At 35.5% G+C, this 21,745-nt stretch overlaps 1 protein-coding gene across 1 annotated transcript in view; it reads left to right on the top strand.

The window, feature by feature from the left end:
• The window catches only part of MALRD1 (MAM and LDL receptor class A domain containing 1), a gene marked incomplete at its 5' end in the record, with an annotated part of 881,642 nt that overhangs the window by 287,218 nt on the left and 572,679 nt on the right, over nt 1-21,745 (top strand). The window contains one exon of the mRNA XM_036760519.1: nt 5,752-5,914. Within this exon, the coding sequence (XP_036616414.1) occupies nt 5,752-5,914 (163 nt within the window). The remainder of the gene's footprint in view (nt 1-5,751; nt 5,915-21,745) is intronic.

Raw genomic sequence — 21,745 nt, forward strand, 5'->3', positions numbered from 1 at the left:
TTGTGGTGACAAAGAATTAGAAATCAAGGGGATGCCCATTAATTTGGGAACGGCTGAACAAGTTGTGGTATATGAATGTAATGGAATACTATTGTGCTATAAGAAATGGGGAAGATACGGACTTCATAACAACCTGGAAAGACCTACATGAGCTGATGCTAAGTAAGAGGAGCAGAACCAGGAGAACATTATACACAGACATATTGATTCTGTGATGACTAACTTTGATAGACTTGGCTCTCCTCAGCAATACAAGGCTCAAAGACAGCTCCAAAGGACTCATTATGGAAAAAGCTAGCTACATCCAGATAAGAACTGTGGAGTCTAAATGAAGATTGAGGCAAACTATTTGCTCTCCTTTTTATTTCCTTCTTTTTTTTCTTCTATCTCATGATTGATTCCATTGGTCATAACTCTTCTTTGCAACCTGATTATCATGTAAATAAGTTTAATGCGAAGGTTTATGTAAAATCTATATAGGACTGCATGCTGTCTTGGGGGGAGGGGAGGAAGGGGAGGGAAGCGAAGAAAATTTGAAACTCAAAAACATGTAAAACTAAGTGTTGTAAACTAAAAATATAAAATCTGATTAAAAAAAAAAGAATGTAAGGTTAGTACCCAGGGGTACCGGATCCTGTTCAAACCACCTCGGGAGAGCTGATTGTTCGATTTTTAGCTACAAATAAAGGCTTGATTGATTGTTTTTTTAAAAGAAGATCTCAGTTCAAATCTTGTTTCAGACCCAAGTTGTGTAACTCTGGATAAGTCACTCAACTTCTCTGAGCCTCATTTTCCTCATCTGTAAAATGAAGAAATTGAACTACATGGCCCCTTCCAAATCTAAATGTATGATCCAAGTAGTTATGCCAAATCATCCTTAACAGGATGGAAATGACAATAAAAGCTATCCAGCCCCCAGCTCCTTCATTTTACAGGTGAGAAAAGTGAGAGCCAGGGAAGTTAAATGACTTATCCACAGTCATATAGGTATTGAGCATCAGAAGCAAAATTTGAAAATCTTTCTTATTTGGGATCTGTGTCTGGGAGAAAGAATGGGGACAATAACAGGAAGGAAATTTAGGTTGTAAAAAAGTATAAATGTAAGATGTAAAAAAAATCAATAAAAATTGTTCATTAAGAAAAAAAAAATAAAATAAAATGGGCTGTTGATTCTAGAAAATGGTAAATAAATAAAAGAATAGACATTGATACAGACTGTCACTGTCTCCTAAGCAAATTTAACTCATGAACTAGTTAGTTGTCATATTGAGAGAAAAGGTACCCACAAATGACCTTAGTCTGGAAATATTAGATACCATTGCTGCATCCTGGGCCATCTCGTCCTCCTAGTGAATATCAGGCCACTGGACCCAGATGGCCCTGGAGGAGAAAGTGAGGCAGATGACCTTGCATAGCCCTCCCTCACTAAAATTAAAGTCAACTGCAAGTCATGTCATCATTTCCCTGATGTCATGGTCGTCTTTGAGAACAAAGAATAAACACAACCAGATACCATTGCCAACTAGAGAGATATTGATGACAAAAGATGCTATAAACATTGGTTTATACTTTTCATTTGTCGAATATTTGTGTGTATATCTGTGTGTGTGTGTGTGTGTGTGTGCATAATATGTGTAGAATTTCATGAAAGAACTTCATGGAAAATCATGAGCAATATCAAATCATAAAACAGTGGGAAATGGTGGAAGGAAATTCAAGTTTACAGAAAGCCTGAAAAAAAAAAACATTTGAGTCAGGTGGTTGAAAAAAAATCAATGCTGAATTTTAGGAGAAGGCAACAAAAAGACAAAAGTGGAAAGGATTGTCAAAATTAATAGAAGAAACTTTGTTTCCTATCAATGATAGAGCAATCAACACATTTGTACTCCAATATAATAGTTTCTAATATTCTACATGGAGAAATAGAAATGACACTAGAGAAAATAAAAGCAAGAAATGCAGTTGAACTGGGCCAAACGTACAGAGGATAGATCCTTATTGGAGGCAACACAATTTTGAGAGTATTACTGTGCCAATTCTCAAGATATTGGAAAGGAGAAGATATAAAAAACTTGCAATAAATCATGGATATTATTACTTATGGCCTTGCAAAAGGAAATTGAGGACATGTTAATAACTATTGACCAATATGCATTTTAATGGCTACAACATCTTTATTAAAATGATCCAAATTCCACTATAAAGGTGCAGATGTTGAAAGGTATGTTGACTCAGTATCCCATTGATCCCAGCTCTTTTTATCAATTAGTGCTGGGAGAGTTTCTGGTGGGGAAGGCGACTCTAAGCCTGCAGCTTTTTTGTATTACGTGCTTTTTAGTTCTTTCTACCTTGGGAAGGAACTGAGATGCAAGAATTCAACCTCTTTTGCTCAGGTGGATCTATTTGGATTGTCTTAAAGTCACCTATAAAAACTGTCCCCACCTTGAAGCTATTGTTAATCTTCAGTCATGGCCCTGTCAATGTGTTGCTACCTTGTCATAATTAGCTCCTCGTAATTCTCTTTTGTCCTGAGTTTTGCCTTGTTGATCAGGGTGAAAAGTCCAAATGGAGAATTTCCGTTTCAACACAGAGAACACATACACGAGAGTTAAAGCAGAAAACTCTCAAGGTCATAATGCCAGTTGTTCAGGCACTGATGAGATGGAGGAGAGAGAATATGTAGGGATGCATCTTACCATTTCTATCAAGGCGAATAAGGCAAAAAACAAAATTAATTGTAAGCAAGCCACTTCTTAAGTGGATCAGTGAGCAAGACAAGGCCTCAGCTGCCCCTGACTGTATGCATTTTGGAGAATCAATGACCTTCATTGGTACTAGCTCACCACTGTTACATATTAGTCCCAGGTTGTTTCTCTCTTTACAGAGAGCAAATGTTCTCTGACTTGTCTTGAGAGTCACCCTTGTCCCACGATTCTCTAGTCCCACCTTCAGCTGGGAAAAGAAAATCTTCCCACAAGTCTCTCTGTCAATAAAGAACTATGTTAGCCATAAGAAACCTAGAAGACACGATATGTATGATACCTGGTAGAAACAAATTTGAATGTACTGAAAGCAGGCCAGTTCATACCTTTCCAGGAAATTTTCTGTGCCAAAACTTTACATTTGAAATGGAACTACTCAATAATCATTACCACTATGACTGAAGAAAATTTAATATTTAATAGATTGAATTCGAGATCAGAAGCCATGAACTTTGGAACATCATTCCTTTTTGCCCCATGTAGATTATATATTTTTAATAGGAACCCTGTCACAGTAATGAGAATAATTGAGTAGATTTTCTTCAGCCAGGTATCAAGTGAGTTTGCATCATGGCACACAGGTTTCACAGTGCCTTGAAAATACAGGCTATAAAGTTTAACTCTTATTTAGTGGCTTATAACTATCTTGTCATCAAATTCCAGGATTCATTTTTAAATGGATACTCTTGGTGTTATATTCTCTTAACCATGCAAAAATAATTCTTAATGAATCTACACACCATAAATTTACTAACCAACCTAGACTAAATAATTCATAAAATCCAGGCTGGTGGTGACTCACTCTGTATGAATATGATTGGATAATAATTATCTCAAATTAAAAAGGGAATTATATCATGTACCACAGATGGAAGACAATACAGTGAATGTTTTTATGCACACATTTTCTCATGGGAAATCATTAAGATCACTAATGTACTGTTTCAGAAATAAGTGAGAAGAATTGTTTTTTTTTAAGATCTTAAAATACATACAAAAAAACTTACTATTCACAATCCATGTATGCCTTTCAGAGTCTTCTAGATTTTCTAATTTCTAATTTGGTGACTTTAGAGATAGAATTTATGGTTTTGGGCAATCAGACTTTTGATGACTTCAAAGTGTTCAAATGAATTTCCATTTGGAACTATCACTATAGTAATCTTGGAACCATTCTGTTTACTTATAAAGGGATTGAAAATGAATGAATGTCCTTTTGTACTGAAATTGACTCTCTGACCCTCCTAAGTTTGCCACATCTTTGTGTGATGAAACTATGATGAACACGCTTTTGTTAGCTACTTAGTGTCTGGAAATCTATGATGGCTTCCAGATTAACCACATTTCCCCCCTTCATTGGCAGTAGGGAGGAAAGAGCTTTACTGTGTCAAATCTTTTCTCAAAGAAGTTAGGTAGATATGCATCCATATGGTTATAACAATTAATGTGATTCTATTTGCTTTAAAGATGTTCCCTTACAGATTATTTTATTAGAACATAGATATATTTGGGAAATGGTGGTGGTTTTTTGACCCACTAGTTAGATATTCATAAAACTGAGAACTAGAAGGGAACTCAGAAGCCATATAGTCCAGTCTCCTCATTTTAGAGAAGAAATTGAAGACTAGAGAGGGTTATTAACTTGCCTGAGGTCCCACAAATAATAAATGGTAGTTGATGTCCTTTTTCTCCAAACAGTATACTTTCCATTGTATGGAGTCAAATAACATTGAATACTTGTCATCGGCAGTGTCCTAAACTATCTTCCATTGCAACAAAAAGACTTCATATAAGTAGTATATTGATGAAATGACACTGGAACAACTGAAAAACAAGAGGTTGATATTGTAAAGTGACGTATTGTCATTTCATGGACCTGCAACTGATGAAAACTGCAGACCCTTCCATAACTTCCTAGGCTTGCATTTATGAGCTGCTGACATATTAAAGAGCCTAATTGTCAGTCTCCAAATTTAGTTAGACTGGCCTTTCAGAGGACAATTTGTCCCAGACCTGTTGTAGTATGGTGTAACCTGATAGAGGTTCCATAGCCTTAGGATCACCTCCACACTACAAATAAACATTTTACTGAAGGCTAAGATATATTGAGTAATGCTCAATTCTGTCTTCAATAATTTAGAATTCATAGATTTCCACATTGGAATTCATAGAATCCCATAGATGAAAATTCATAGATTTTTTTACATTATCAATATGAGTGGGGAAAGGATTTTATAAACAAATGAAGAGAATAAAGAAAAAGCTCTTCCATAGGTGGAAGAGAGATCAGGATACAAGAAATATAGCTACCTAGAAGAATAAAGTTTTAACAAACATTAGAAATTGCATTTTTAAAAATAAACAAAATAATGTCAATATATTCAGATAGAGGCCAATTTATTTTTTAAATGATAAATACAATTCAATCTTAATTGTTTACTAAAGCAAGACTTTTGCCAAGAAAATATAGGCTAAGTAATTTTTAAATGTCTATTTAAAAAGATCATCCACACAATTAGTTTAAATTGTGTCTTCAACTTGAAATATATTGCTCAACCAAATCTCAGAAGAAGAGAATCCCTTCTCCACTCATGTCTTCCAGCGGTACTCATCCCTCCATGCAGTTGTACTTCAGTTTTGAAGGCTATGATGAGATGGCACACAGTTTGTTAGATCCTACGAAGTTAGAAAGGCATTAAGTACCATCCAAGTGATGAATGGACAATTTACTGGGTATTCAAGAATCAGCCTTATTAAGCTTGAGAGGTTTACCATCATGGTGGCCACAAAGTGATGCAATTTGCTGCCTCAGAAACTAGAGGGTGTTACTACATTGTAGAGGGGTTGTTATCTATATTAGTGGAGAAAGTATCCTCCTGGAGAAAATCAAGGACTTTTGAAATTACTGAGATAGGACATAACTGAAGATCAAATTTCTATCCACTCGTGCATTTCTTATGACCAACGTCTTATTATTTTATTTCTTCAGTTATGGAATTCTGCAGCTTTGAAAATGGAAATCTATGTGGATGGTATCAACCAGAATTGATGAAAAGAATTCAAGCTGTCAATACCTTTAGGTGGGGACTTGGAAATGGAGCTAGTATACGTTATGCAGAGGAAAAGCACAGGCCATCAGTGGACCATACAAAGTAAGTGACTGTCCATTTGGATAGCTTTCTTAAGAAGTGTTAACTCAGTCTCCTGGGTCATTAAAAAAAAAAAAACCTGGTTGGGCTAAAAGCATCAGAAGAGCAAAGTTTAGAATTTTAGTGAGGAATATTTCCATAGTTAAATTTACCTGTCTTCTTCCCCTGAAGAACTCTTAAAGAATGTCTCATTCATCCATGTGTGTTTATACATATGCATGTATGTGTGTGTGTATAAATATGTATATGTAGTTTTTTATTACTAGAATAATTTTTCTGGAGTCATATAAAAAAGTGATGGTTACAAAATTATTTGAAACATTTACACATGTATACACATGCTACACAAAATTGTGTATACGTACACATATATACATATATGTAGATGTATATGTGTATATGTATGTGTGTATATATGTATACACACAACACACACATATGTGTGTGTGTATATCTATACATACATATATATATATATATATATATATATATATATATATATATATATAGAGAGAGAGAGAGAGAGAGAGAGAGAGAGAGAGAGAGAGAGAGAGAGAGAGAGAGAGAGAGAGAAAATTTTGGGGTAATTCATCATTTTACTAATGTTAGCATTTTATTACCACAAGAGTTATTGATATTCTTGAATGCCAAAGACCCTTCATGGCAGCAGGCTTACAGTTTATATGCCCTTGGAAGAAAGGCATGAGGATAGCCATCAACTCTGAGTAGTTAACATGCAATGAAAGAGAATGAATATTACAATGAGAGGTGGACCCATTCTGTTGAGGGACTAAGGGAATGTAACTTTGATTATGCCATTTGCTTCTAAATTGCCCAGCTTTGGGCAATCTAATCAAAGACTTTATCCCCACCCAAACCTGTGTAGAACACAAGGGGCTTCCCCAACTTAGATTGAATTCCTTGTAAGTTTGGATGAGGTCTGACCAAATTGAGGAGAAAGTTAATTCAGCCTTCAGAGACAGAGCTTTGAAATGAGGACTTTAGAAAAAGGGGGAATTCTTGATCTCCCCAAATCATTAGTTATTAATAATCATTTCTCTTCAACATATTAACTTTCTGAGACTGATTATAAAATTAAAATATTACTGACATACATATATATGTGAGCTCCATTATCATCTTATAATATCAATCTTAGAAAGTTAGTATGGCCTAGTGAGTAGAGAGGCAATCTTAGAGCCAGGATGATATGCCTTCTAGATCTCATACCCACTGGCCATGTGATCCTGGGCTAGCCACTCAATTTTTCAAAGATTGAGGCAGTTCTTTAAGACCAATGGTGCCAATATCATATAGTAACAATGGCCACTAAACTGTACATGAAGATACGCAGTCTTCATATTGACCTAGAAAACCACATATTAACATTATCTGTGTTAATTAATGTTACCTATGTTTTATTATATTTTTATTTGTTTTGTTAAGTGTTTCCCAATTAGATTTTAGTCTGATTCAGCCACAGTCAGGAATGTTGGTGAGCCACATGTGGTCTGTGAGCTATGTGTTTAACACCTCTATCTAACATCATAAATTGCAGAACAGATGCTGATCCATATTGGGAAACTAAGTTGCTCATTGGGAGCTTCCTGTACATTAAAAATCACAAGTCTGATAAAATCTATCTTAAGACATTTCTATTCTGTAAGCAACAGTGGACTTGACTTTAAAAGACTTGAATTTGAATCCTAGTGTATAAATTGAATTCAGTTTCTTCATCTGTAAAACACAACTATCCCACATAATTGTTGTGAAGTTCATATAAGATAAAATACCAAGAATAGCATGACGCAGTAGAAGAAGTACTAATGTTGAAATCAGAAGGCCCATGTTCCGATTTTAGCTCTGATGCTTATCTCTATGACCTAGTTCCTGTCTCACCTCACATCATCCCATTCCCAGTAAAGAGTCAGGTCTTCAGAGCAAGATTACTTCCCAGCATTGTAGGTATACCCATAAGGAGGGAGGAGTGATTCCCTAATGCCATTTTGCTCTAGGATCTACCAGTATTCTTCTTTCCAAGATTATCAATTGAGAATATGTTTAGTCAGCCAATCCTAAGTAGCTTTGGAAAAATAGGTATTTTTTAAGGTAGTAACTGTAAGGACAATTGGTATGAAACCCTCTCCTCCTCTCACCAACCACCCCATGTGGCACCCTCCCCTCCTCCACTAAGTTTGTGACACCTTCTATCGTAAATACATACCGTATCCATGGGAAAATAGAATGTTTAGAAATCACAAGTGGCAAAGGATTAATTACTAGTTCCCAGTTATCAGAGGTCCTTTTCTCCCATGTGTGGGGAGCTCCAAGCAAAGTGAATATGCCCTTGGTTCTCAATGGAGATAATGCTTCTGTCACTGGGAGATGATCCTCGAATGTTGATGAGTAGGTCACAAGTCCAAAATCTCCTAGATCTTTAAAGCTCACAAGGCGTCACCCTCCTACCTGGGAAAATGGGAGTAGGGCAGGAGGCTGGTCAAGTCTGAAGTGAATAGCTCTCTTTCCCTTATACTCCTCCCCCTTAGGGATTTTACTGGAAACATGTCTGCTCAAATTTCTGGAATACTCTGATTCCAGCAAACTGGGCACATTTATACAGGACTTAGAGGACATGATGCAATCCCTCAGTTGGTTGGAACCTACTTCCTATCTGGCATCATTATACTTGAGCAAATGCCTTGCAAAGAGTTTCCATTCTTAGTCTGACCTATGTTTGATTGATTGAGCATCTTTTCTCTTATTTTAAGTGAAGTGGAATTAAATCTGTCAACCCTAAAATTACATACAAGGTTGCAGATGTGGTAGAGTCTTCAGAAGTCATCTAATTCAAGACTCAATTTTTCACAGGAGGAAGCTGAAGGCTACATACAGTGTAACTTAGGAAGCTCATAAATATATGTAATAAAATAAATATATGTAGTACAATGATAATAATAATAATTGGAATAATTTGGAAAATAATAAAAAATGTATGCAATAAAATAAGTAGGAAAACCAAGAACAGAACCCAGGTTGTCTGATTCCAAATTTAGTACTCTTTTCACTGTACCCAACACCTCCATTTGCTCATCTCTAAAAAGTTAGAATGGGGCAGCTATGTGGCACAGTGTATACAGCCCTGGGCTTGGAATTGAGAAGAGTCTTCATGAGTTCAAAGTCAGCTTCAGATACTAACTAGCTGTGTGACTCTGGGCAAATCACTTAACCCTATTTGCCTCAGTTTCCTCAACTGTAAAATGAGTTGGAGAAGGAAATGACAAGCCACTCCAGTATCTTTGCCAAGAAATTCCCAAATGGGGCCGTGAAGAGTCAGACATGACTGAAAAATGACTGAATAACAAAACAACAAAAAGTAAAAGTAACACACTATCATATGTGATTATCAGGAAAATGCCTTATGTACTCAAAGTGCTATAAAAACATGAGTTCTCTTTCCTTTAAATATTACAATTTAAAATTGCTTAAATTTTAAAATATGTTTAAAATTTAAAATATCTTATCATACTTCTAGACCTTATTATCTTTTATCTCGGTCTGCTATAATTTTTTTTAACTACAGCAAGATTTAGTGATAAACACATTGGCTCTGGAGTCAAAAGATTTTTATTCAAATCCTGCACAAGGTGCTTACTACTTGTATGACTTTGGGCAAATCACTTAACCAGGTCAGGCCTCAGTTTCCTCATCTGTTAAATAAAATGGATTGGACTTTATGGCCTCTGTGATCCCCTCCAACTCTAAATCTTTGATATATTATGACTATTTATTATGCATCAGAAACCGTGCTGGGATAGAAAGAATGGCCAGAGAGCATGTTACTTCAAGCTTGCATTCTGATTGGGGGAACAATGTGCAAAAAGTTGTACATGTCAGATACATACAGAGTAAATGAAAGGTAACTGAAAAGGAAGGCACTTGGTTAGGGAGCATGGACTAGCCTCTTGCACAAGGAGGGATTTGAACTGAGTTTTGAAGGAAACCAAAGGTGGAGGTAAGAAGGGAGAGTACTCCAGACATGGTAGACAGCTAGTGAAGAGGCATCACAGCCCTACGCTTTTCCACTTTTATTTTGCCTGCTCTTTTCCATTCATCCCAATTCCTCTTTCTTCTCACCATGCCAATCACTCCACACATTTTATTGATGTGGGTCAAGACATCTGATTTTCCTTTGCTTTTCTGCAATCACCTGACCTTTTTTTCCTTCTTCCTAAAACACAGTAGCTAAATCTCTGGCCTGGTAGGTGTTAACGATTTTATTAAATACGCAACATGTGCTGTGTTGGAAGATAAAATCTTTCACCTTTTCCTTTGTTGACATTGTGAAAACCTTACTGAAAATGACATTGGAATCCCAAGTCACATGCAGGAAGTACCTTTCTTAATAACTATGTGTTAGATCTTCCTCTACTTCTTGAGTTTTATATTCTATCAGGCTGAAACTATAATACTTCAAAGAAAGTCAGATCTGCAGATAGTGTCCAGCTCCTATTTGCCTCTGGCCAAAATAGAGTTATACTCAAGGAAAAACATTTTACCTAAAGCTTACAGTTAAAAGTACATTTCACAACTCTTTTTTCCTCCTTTTCTCTCTGGCTTTGTTTGGTATATCTGTTATTTTTCTACCCTTTAAAATGAGTTGTAGTTAAACATCTCTTGATTTTAAAGCTCAGCAGCATTGATCAGCATGCTGAAATAATATACAACAGCCATGATTAATAATACTGTGTTTTGATCATAGCTTGACAGTTGGCTACCGTTTGTTGAAATTTCACTGTTGGAGTTTTGCTTGTACTGCCTTGGACTGACAAAAAAATGCGGAGTTAATTGACAATTCTTCTGTGGTCCGTCTGAACATGCCATAACTCATTATCATTCTATCACATCTCCATAAATCTTGTGAGTTTGAAAAGGGAAAAAAGATCATCTAGAATCATGTTCACTCCTAAGTGATAGATAATAGCTAGAATAGTAAGAGCTTCATATAGAACTTAGAGCTTTAAAGTTTGCAAAGAGCTTTACGTGTATTATACTATAACAACCCCATGAGGTAAATGCCGTTATTATGCTCATTTTACGTATGTATATATGTAAAACCTGAGATTGAGAAAGATTAAGGGATTTGCCTAAAGTCCCAGCTAGTAAATGTCCGAGGAAAGATTCAAACATACATTTTTGTGGCTCCATGTCTGATACTGTCCCCATTCTTTCTTCTCAGTGCCTGATAAACATGAAAGTAGAGACATCAGAATGGAATCTAAGGATTGTAGGCTTGATACTTTTATTGCTTCTACTTTCGCAATGTAATGGCACAGCATTAAACTATATTTTCATTTTGAAAACAGTGCAGTGGGTAGATTTTCTTATTTTATTAATTTTTTTTAGATTAGGCTCTGCATCCAAATCACCATGCTCACTTAGTTGGCAGAGTGAGTATAGTTTTTATTCTATGTATTCAGCAATTTTCAAAATGCTAAGTAGTTCTTGCTATTAGCTGGCTTTGGTAAGCATGATAATAAATACACACTCATTCATCACAGATTCTTTAGCCTTCAGAGGCTCCAGTTTCTAAGTTGGTACCTGAGTACTCAGCTCTTATATACAAGATTTGTTTGTCCTTGCTATAATTGTGTTATATTATTGTACATCTACTCTGAGCCATGTTGGTGATTGGTATGGTTTTTATAAAACTAATAAATGGAGAAGGAGTCTTTACTCTCTGTGTCTTTTCTTTCTCCCTCAAAATTTTCAATATACCAAGGAGACTTGGAATCTAATGAAAGACAGTGTAATTGACAAACATGGTATAGTAGGGAGGCTGGGGTATGTGGAGGTAAACTGCTTTAGGAAAGAGATATCACATTTAAAGTTTAATTTATTTTATTGTTATTAGAACAGAAGCTATTGTTGGTCAAAAAGAGACTTCTTGGAAAAGTGAGTTTTAAGAAAAATAATGCGAAGAAAAAAATCTGTCAACCTAAATGTTTAGACTTGACTATAGAGAGAATTTAAATGGCATATTGTAAATCCATTGAATAAAGACCACATTTAAGGTGGTAAAGCAAAACAAATTCCACTTTGGTCATCCATGTCCAAAAATATCTTCCTGGTTTTGCATCTTGAATCCATCACTTGTGTTGTGTTCATTTTTTTCTTAAAGCACCCAACTTGTTTTGGCCTAGGAATGTAGGCAAAGTCCTATAGAACTAATTATTTCATGCTCTGTGCTTCACTGGATCCAATAAGTAATGTACATGCAACTTGATGCTCCTACTGGGCTTCCAAGTATGATTTGTATGCTATACTATTTAATAATTGTTATGACGTTTTCCTGGAGAGGGATTTTTTAGTATAACATCCATCTTATTAACTAATAAGTTGAAGCATAGAATCATAATCTGGTCCAAAGAAAAAATAAAATGGACTTCCTTCCTTGAGCAACACTGGTGACCTGAGGAGAAAAACTTGACCCTATCTCACTGAAATTACTTTTAAAGATTCTTTCATTGAAATGTTATTGAAGCAGAAATGTTCAGGAGCACCTACATTCCAGAGCGTGCAACTATTGCATATTTAAAATATGTCTGAGGATAGAGCTGGAATTTGAAGTATTATATAACTTTTGCCATTTTGAACTTTCCTATGATCTCAGGCCTCTTGTTGTGACCTTTAAAATCAGCCTCATTAGATAAGTCCCTCTCAGCAATGCAAAAATGCTAGTCCCTACTCAAATGTCTATTGTTTGGCACTAGCAAATTTATGTTAAATTTTATCTATTATGAACAGAATACTTTTGTTTTACTCAGTTTGTTAATTTTTTTATCTCTGTAGACAAGGAAAGTCAGCTTTTGAATCCTTGGGTCCAAACATCCATTTTTTGAGTAGATTTCCCTACAATCAGTTGTTTAATAACACCCAAAAGAGGCCCTGTAAATATAAAATCATTGACTCAACAAGACTGATCATTCTAGACCACACTGTTCACCGGGCAAGATGTCTATTTAAATCACTCTATATGTCTGTTGACTCTCAAGAGTGACCACAAAAATGAACTTTATATGTCACAAAGAAACCCAGTGATAACAACTATGTACTCTATGAAGAAAATCATTAGTCTTAACCCTTCTTAATCAGAGTGAATTTTACAGGTGTGCTCTGAATTTTCCTATTAATTATATAGTACTAATCATTTCTGAAAATTCCTTTCATCTTCATTTTCTTTTACCTTTCTAATTCTAGCCAAAGGGGAGCAGGTCTTTCTTTAGCTCCCAAATGGAATGGATTCGTTTTTGAATTTGCTAACTTAAACTATAGGGCTATTTATAAGTAAGAGGGGACAACTGTTTTTAAAAGTACTCTAGGTTACAAAATTTATTTTGTAGTTGTTATGGAGCTATTTGGACATGAAACATCTTATTCAGAGTTGCTGTGGCAGAAGAGAATGCATCAGTTTCTTAAGAGGAGTACATATTGGTAAAGTCTGGGTATCTAAATTGCCCTATTAATACTAGAACACTAACCATTCTTTTGAAAGTGAAAATAAATTATGTGCCCCGTTGTTACAAGTACACCAGCATTCCTGTGCATTTGTTTAGATTCATACACTTTACAGACTGTGCAGGTCCTAAGTAATGCAGGCCGTCTTCACAGGGCATTTCTGAATTTCATCACACTCTATATCTAACTGCTGGATGTGGACATCCTTAACAGCCTCTGTAAAATTGAAAACATAATAATGTATTCTGCTCTACAATAATGATTAGTTACATAAATTTTAGTTCCCATAACATTAAATACTAGCCTTTTTGCATAGATCCTTTTCTGGGAGGAAGATATGCTCTTATTTCATAGATATACTTAGATGTCTTTCACTACCCCCAAATAATTTCTGTCTTCTTGAGAATTTTTTTATATCTGAAGGTAATGCCCCACTATAATTTTAAAGAAATATAAATGAAATCACTACCAGTTAAATTCAAAATAAACCGTAATAATTTGCTTTTACATCTAGGAATACTTTTGTGCAATCAGAATTCATTGTAGTATGATCATGGCATGAAAGTAAGTATAATTGTGCCTCTAAATCCTCAATAATGGCAAATACTCTTATATTGTAATGTACCGCAGTTAAGTTCCCATTCTTTACACTTCTAACATATCAATAATCAACTCTTGCTTTAATTAAGTGAATGAAATGGGTTTTTCATTTTAATTAGACAGTTTTAATATAATGTCATTTAACTCAATGAGAACAATTTTAGCCACATAGGAGCTATATTAGGTAGCGATGGTTGTTACTGAATGGAATATACTGAAGACAACATTCCCAAATTATGTCTCTCTGTGTCTGTGTGTTTATGTATTCTGTGTATGTTTATAAATATATATGTATATGTATATATGTGCGTATATAGATATATGTGTGTGTATATATGTATACATAAGTTAGTTTATTAGATATTCATTTAAGACAGAAATATTGCAACTGATATACAATATAAATTATGTAACTTATGTAACTACATGGATACTAAGGTATGTAATTTTCCTTCTTGTTATAAAAAATATGGCATTTATTGAATATTTTATAATCACATGACAGCTTTTTTCTACATGATAATTGCATTTTAAATATTTCAAATACATTTTCATTGTATATTTCTAGTTTATTTTATTAATAAAATGAAAAAAATCCCTGTCTTCTTCTGTATCAGTAATTAAGGTGGGGCTTTTTACTGTTTTCTCTTTTGGAGCACTTATTTAATCAAGTGACCTTGATGAGTTCACCCTTTGATGGAGGAGTGTTTGATGACCTCCTTACTTCAAGGGAAAGCCTAGTTTACATGGGTTTGAGTTGCATGTTGTGACGCCTTTTGACTCTCAACAGGGTATATAAACTTAGAGGTTGGTGAGTTTTCCTTCGGGGTCTCACTCATGGAAGGAGTGTTGAGACTCTGGGCAAGCCATTGTACCTGCCCCCCAGCTTTGCTAACCCAGACCCACTGGTTCTGTGGTAACTATGAATGGTGCTTTGGTCTGTTTATATTGTCTCTGTAATTTATTTGTATTTGCTCTGAAGTTTAAGGTGCTGGCTTTTCCTCCTGAACTAAGTGAGTTATATTTGCATGTGTGATTAAAGTGAGTTTGTTAACCCCTTAAAGTTACTTTCCTTAGTAAAGCAGATCAAAGAACCTGTGCTGGCAGCTCTCATTGCTAGTCTTGTTGGGTCTTATACCCCAAAAGTTTCTGCTATCTGGATTGTTGTTACATCTTCCCACTGCAGAAATTTTAATGTACTTTAGAGATACATATCCACTAGAACAAAGGAATACACACACACATATACACACATATATATATATATATGTATACATACATACATACATATATATATTTCTAGTGAAGATAATATTAATCTCCCAGAACAGAAAAAATGCATCAGCAAATGAGAATACTCACTCCCCTACCCTTCCATCTACATGACATAGTTGTATGGTAATGCTAGTATTATGACAGAGTTGTCTCAAAATAAAAATTCAATTATAGAGACTTTTGAAAAAAATAAATATTAAAATGTACTGAAATTTTCAACCAATTAGACACCTTATCGTCCACAAAATCTTTTTCTGATATTTCACTGCAGTATAAATATGACCTTGCACTTTGAAAGGCTGTGCCAATTGTTACTTAACCTCTTAGTAGCCCCAGGCAACTGTCTAAGGCTAAGTTGTAAAGCATTTACATTAGTAGAATGAGTTTCTTCACTTTCAGTTCCCTAACTGAATGAATTTACAGGACTAGACCAAAAAAGAAATAACTATAGATGTGTAATGTGTATCAATCTGTAAGTATGTAAATCTGTAAAAATAATGTTACTAGCAGCTGCTGTGGAGGTGTAAGACCAACAACAAGACCAACAGCATCAGCACACAGTAGGGTTGCTAACATAGGTTCTTTGATCTGCTTTTCTAAGGAAAGCAACTTTAAGGGGTTGACAATCTCACTTTAATTAAACATACATACGTCATTCACTTAGTTAAGGGGGAAAAGCCAGCACTCCGGACTTCAGAGAGAATACAAACAGAAATCAAAAGCAGAAATTATAAACAGAGAAAATAACACAAACCAACAGGCAGGCTTCTGTCTGACCATAGCAATGTATACATAGTTACCAGAGAGACAGAGGCACCGACATTTGGGTTTTTAAAGCCTGAGGGCTCCTTAAAGGCTACCCAGAGTCTTGTCTGGTGAAATTACAGGAACTGTCTTCCAATGAGTGAAACCCCAAGCAAAATGCTAACCTCTGAGTATATATGTATACTTCTTCCCAGTCAGAGAGTGTCACAACAATGTGACTCAAACTCATGTGGCTTAGACTTTCTTGTGACTTAAGGAGGTCAGCAAAGACTCTTGATTCAAACAAAGACTCAATCAAAGGCATTTGATTACTTCAGTGCTGAAAAGCACTCCAAAAGAAAAAACAGTGAAAAAGTCCCCCTTTGCTTGCCATTACAAAATCTCTTTAGCATCTACTTGTATTTATAATGCAAACGCACACATTCTGTAATTGTATGTTATTCTCTTACCATCTCAGAAGCACCCAGTATATTTCAAACTATGTTAGTCATTAAAGAAGACTGCTTAAGTTTTTCATGACAATGAAATAATGAGGTAATTTATAAAGTCACACTATTTGGCATATATTATTTCATTGGCTTCAGATCCAAATGTGGCAGAAGTTACTAGATTGATCCCTGGAATGGAAATTTAACTTTTGTGGCAGTTGTTCAGTCATTTCAGTTGTGTCCAAATCTTTATGACTCCTTTTGTGGTTTTTTGGTAAAGATATTGGAATGGTTTGCCATTTCCTTTCCAACTTATTTTACAGATGAGAAAACTGAGGCAAACCAAAATAAGTGACTCCAGGTCCAGAGCTCTATCCACTTTATTTGCCCCAGTTCAATCTACATTGGCTAATTAAACTTAGACAAGCAATTAACTCTTTCATTCCAGATGAAACAGAGGTTTAAATAGCCCTTTTTGTTTGTTTGTTTAGAAGAATGGTTGCCTTCAGCTTTCTTGGAAAGACTAGGATTTCAAATTTTAGGTACAGAGATACTAGATCACACTCTATAGATGCATGGAGACAGAACTTCTCTCAGAGATAATCTAGGCCTATCTATATCTAAGCAGGAATCCAACCTACAATACCTCTGACTTTAGTGGAAGACCTTCAGAGATGGGTTTTCATCCAATACCTCCCTAGCAGTCCCTGTTACACTTTTGGGCAGCTCTAATGATTCAGAAATTTTTCAATATACAGGGATGTAATCAGCCTTTTTGCAACATCTGCCAATCAGTACTTATTCTACCCTTTTAGACCAAGAAAATCTTTGAGACAGAAATTTGTCTTGGGATTTTGGTCCAGGGAGAATATCTCCAGTTTCTTCAAAATTCTTATGGCATGGTTTTGAGTCATGCCATATATTTGGATTCTCCCTTCTAGATGGCTTCAGTTTGCCAATGTCATTCTTCCCATGTGGCATTCAGAACTGACTCAACACAATATTGCTTTTGCAATTTAATGGAATAGAAGACCCTGACTCTGTACTTCATGCTTCAGTTAATATAGTCTTCTATCACATTAACTTTTTGGCTTCTGTGTTTTACCATCAAATAAGTAGATCTTGTACCATTCACTACCACCTTCAGATTTTTTTCACATGAACTTATGTTTGACCCATCCCATATTGGTCCATATGAATTCTGGAACCAAAGTATACGCCTTTACTGTTATCTCAATTTTACTTTAATTTTTGGAGTAGATAATTCTTGAAATTAGTTGTCATGAACCCATACCCCTTTGTTTATTTTAAAGAAAGCATTTCAAGGAGAGAACTAGGACACTAGCAGAGGTACAAAGTTACATGTCAGGTATTTTGTGATTAATCTTCTTTTTAAATCAAATTTATTTCAGTGGACAAATGTCTATTTTCTTTCCTTTCTACCTCCTGCTATTGAAAAAGGAAAAAAAAAGAAACTTTGTAATAAATACATATAACCAAGAAAAATCTGGTCACTTCATTATGTCCAAAAAAATATATGTTTCAACCTTTAATTTGAGTCCATCGCTTCCCTGTCATGGGATGGGTAGTGTGCTTCATCACAAGTCCTGAGAAATTGTCATTGGTTGTTGCATTGATTAGAGTAGAGGAAGTTTTTTCTTCTTACACCAATAAAATCATGGGGCCAGGCCTTATCCCTAGGCTAAATTTTCCTAGAAAATAGTGGCCATTTATGTTGATGTCTGGAAGAAAAAAAAGCTATTTACACTACAATATGGAGTTGGATGTACAAACACTGCAAATGAATAATGCAGCCAGAATTAAATAGTATAAGGAGAACAGATTGAACTACTTTTGGGAAATAAAGCAGTTTTTGAAAGACCCTAAGCTCTCCCCTGAAACAAAAGTTCATCTCTTTCTCCTAATGATTCTTTCTGTGATAACATATGACAGAGAGTAATGGAATACCACAATGTCCAGAGAATTAAAGTTGTAAGTGAGAGAGGCACATGGACACCATGAGTAATCTGCAACATTCTGTCATTGAAGAATTGCATTGGAAAAGTGGTGTAAGCACCAGCATGAGATAGGTATATATCTACTACAGGAGGTGGACTAGTCATGTAAGGAGGGACAGGGAAGAACAAGCCATCTGTTTCATTGAACCGAATTTTCTTAGGAGGTCTAGAGACAGACTCCATCATATTGTGGAGATATTCTGGGGAGGCCATGGATAAGAGTCCCATGGACAGGTTACAGTCTGTACCATAGGAGGGAGTGCCTGCATTGTTGAAAGATATGTTGCTTTTAAGTTTGTTTTAGATCTTGGTAATTGTACTTAACAAGGGTTTGATAATGATATGTTTCCTATGGGGTTTATTGGATGAATTTTGAAGGGTATTTTGAGGTCTCTGTTTGTAGAATGATGATTTGTCACCGGTCGGTCCTTGGAAGACAGTGAGTGCCAGATCATATCATCTTAGGTACTTGCTAGGCAACAAGGTTTTGCAGTCTGCAATATGTTGCACATTTCTTCTCTTTTCTTGTGTTATCTGAATTGACCAGTAAAATTTGATTAAGGACAAGATCCTTAAGGATCATCCCTCTTTAACTTCTGGTGCCAAGAACCTGGTTCTAGATTTGATCTCATTTTTGGCTCTTTGCTGTTTCATGAGAACGCAATGTAATAGAGGCAACAAATTTGATATTTAGAGTGAAGGAATCTTGGTTTAAATCCTGACTCTAACACCTATTGCCTTTTGATGATGTTGGACTAACAATTTCATCTCTCTGGGAATCCATTTCCTTATCTGATAAATGATATGTTGTGATAAAAGTCTATGCTAAAGAGGAACTGAGGCATAAAGGTATGAGCACAATCAATTTATTAGCCAGACCAGCAATTGCCAATAAAAGGGTGTCAATGGTTACTCAGTAACCAAAGACACTTTTGACAGAGCAGCTTTCTATACAGTTGGTTACATAAGGTCCGGTGATGCAGACCAAATTCAGATTGCGATTGGTCTATAAGAAAGGTGAAGAGTAGGATTGTATTTTGCTTATTCATACTTAATTGCAAGAGCAGATCTCCAGAATCCCTGGCAAGGGGCAAAACACAGAGTGGGTCAATATCTTCTTGAAAGTCTCATGGTGGGCAAGCGTTTTATGCACCAGGTTGACATATCCCTCTATGGTCAGCAAAAGCTCACAGCTTACAAACTCTGCAATTGAGGGCTTTACAGTTAATTCCAAATCTGATCCACAAGTATTGACATATACTGATTAGATATAATTCTTAATAAATTATACAAAATAAAGTGGGGTATCAGCTTTCACTTTCACAGAAAGTGTTGGATAAGATGGCTTCTGTGGTTCCTTCAAGCTCTATATCACTGTTATGATCCTCTGGTTTTAGGATACATCTTGAGAAACAAATTATGGTTATATTCAACAAATTCTAGCATATAAATGTCTTATTATTAACCTTTACTATTGTTTGACTAAAGGATGCCTATTTTTCCCCAAAATATTTCTATAGATTTTTTATCATTTTTTATATGTTCTACAAATGCTTCTTATTTCTCAGGTTCCTTTTTGGTTGACTTCTCGAGGACATTTTGAGGTTTATATTTGTGGTTTGAAAATTTATCATCTGCCAATCCATGAAAGATAGTGACTTTCTGATGTAAAAATCTAGACATTAAGTCGTGCTTTTCTAATAATTTGATAACTGTTAGTATTATTTTTTCATCTTGCAATGTTGTGTTATGCTGTTACTATTGTTTCTTTGTATCATAGACATTGATCACAGAATCTGGGCTCCTTAGGGAGCACTTTTTTCTTGTGACAATGACCTGATCCTGAATTGCCGTCTTGAACTCCTCAATTTCCACAAGCAAATCAGTATGACTCAGATATTTGGTTGATATTTTCTTTTTTTCTTGACACTTTGTTGATGGAGTTCACAGAACCATTATCCATGGAAGTAATACTACTATTATTATGATTAATATGACATTTCTGGTCATTTTGCCATTTTGTCATAAAAGGGCATTCTATCCCTAGCTTTCCTTTTTGAAACAAATCTTTAAAAGCCTTATTGTGTAATCTCTACTATTTTCCCCTCAGATCTCTGAGTTTTGTCTTCTCTGGAATTCTCCTTACAAGTGTATGCTATTACTGTTTTCATTCTTGCTTATGCCATCGTCTTTCCATATTTGGTGTTTTTAAAATGCCTGTTTAAAATCTAAGCTTTCTCAGACCTCCCTGAGCAGATATTTTGTTTTCTCTAGACAACCTTCCACTTTTTTTCTGTGTATTACAATTGATTTTTGGTGCATCGTTAGAATTTTTGTTTTTCAGATGCACCCCCCCCATGCATAGATTTATATCTTCTTGGTACAATTCAATTCAACAAGCATTAATTAAGCACCTACTAGGTGCATCATCAATGTTTTGTCAGTCTGTGGGGACTCAAAGACAAAAATAAAACTGCCCCGTCACTGGAGAAGATTATATTCTACTGGCTTTGTTACTGAGCTCGATGTCAGAGAGGAGACTTTGAGGGAAGATGCTCCTCACAGTCTATACCACTATTCTCTAATGTGTTTGCATTCCAAATCTGTGTGAGAGGGGTAAGACAAAGTAACTGGGATATTCTAGTCTTTGATCAAGACAGCACTTATGAAGCAGAACCCCAAACAACAAAGGTACAATTTTGCTCAAAAGAAGGATGACTTTTGATAGGAACTATCAAGCATATAGATCATTACGGCAATACGTAGCTATCAAAAATGACACCTACCTCACAGAATAGAACATTTAGCGATAACGATAAAAATTATAAGACATAATTATTCCTGGAAGAGAACTGCAGTGGGTTAACAGCAAAACCTGCCTGGACACAAGGAGAACATGAATGACTTATGGTCATGTTTCCAACTCCAAGACATTGGGGAGCCTCCTAGGCTTCTTAGAGCTCTGTCTTTCAGAAGAGAAGAGAGCCACAAAGACAATTTAGGTCAGTCCATGTCTTTGCTACTCCTTTTCATGACTGTTCAGAAGGAGGTAGCGAGATGGAGCAAAATCAAGGTAAAAAGATGTCAGCAGACCTTATTGAAGCCCTCCTTACTGTTTCCAGTCAAATAAGGTCATGTGCCTTCTATTTTCTTGTTAGGATCAAATTAGACAATGATTATAAAGTGCTTAACCCATTACATGGCACATAGTGAATGATATATAAAATTAGCTG

This window comes from Trichosurus vulpecula, chromosome 5 (assembly GCF_011100635.1).
Source record: "Trichosurus vulpecula isolate mTriVul1 chromosome 5, mTriVul1.pri, whole genome shotgun sequence".
Classification (NCBI taxonomy): domain Eukaryota; kingdom Metazoa; phylum Chordata; class Mammalia; order Diprotodontia; family Phalangeridae; genus Trichosurus; species Trichosurus vulpecula.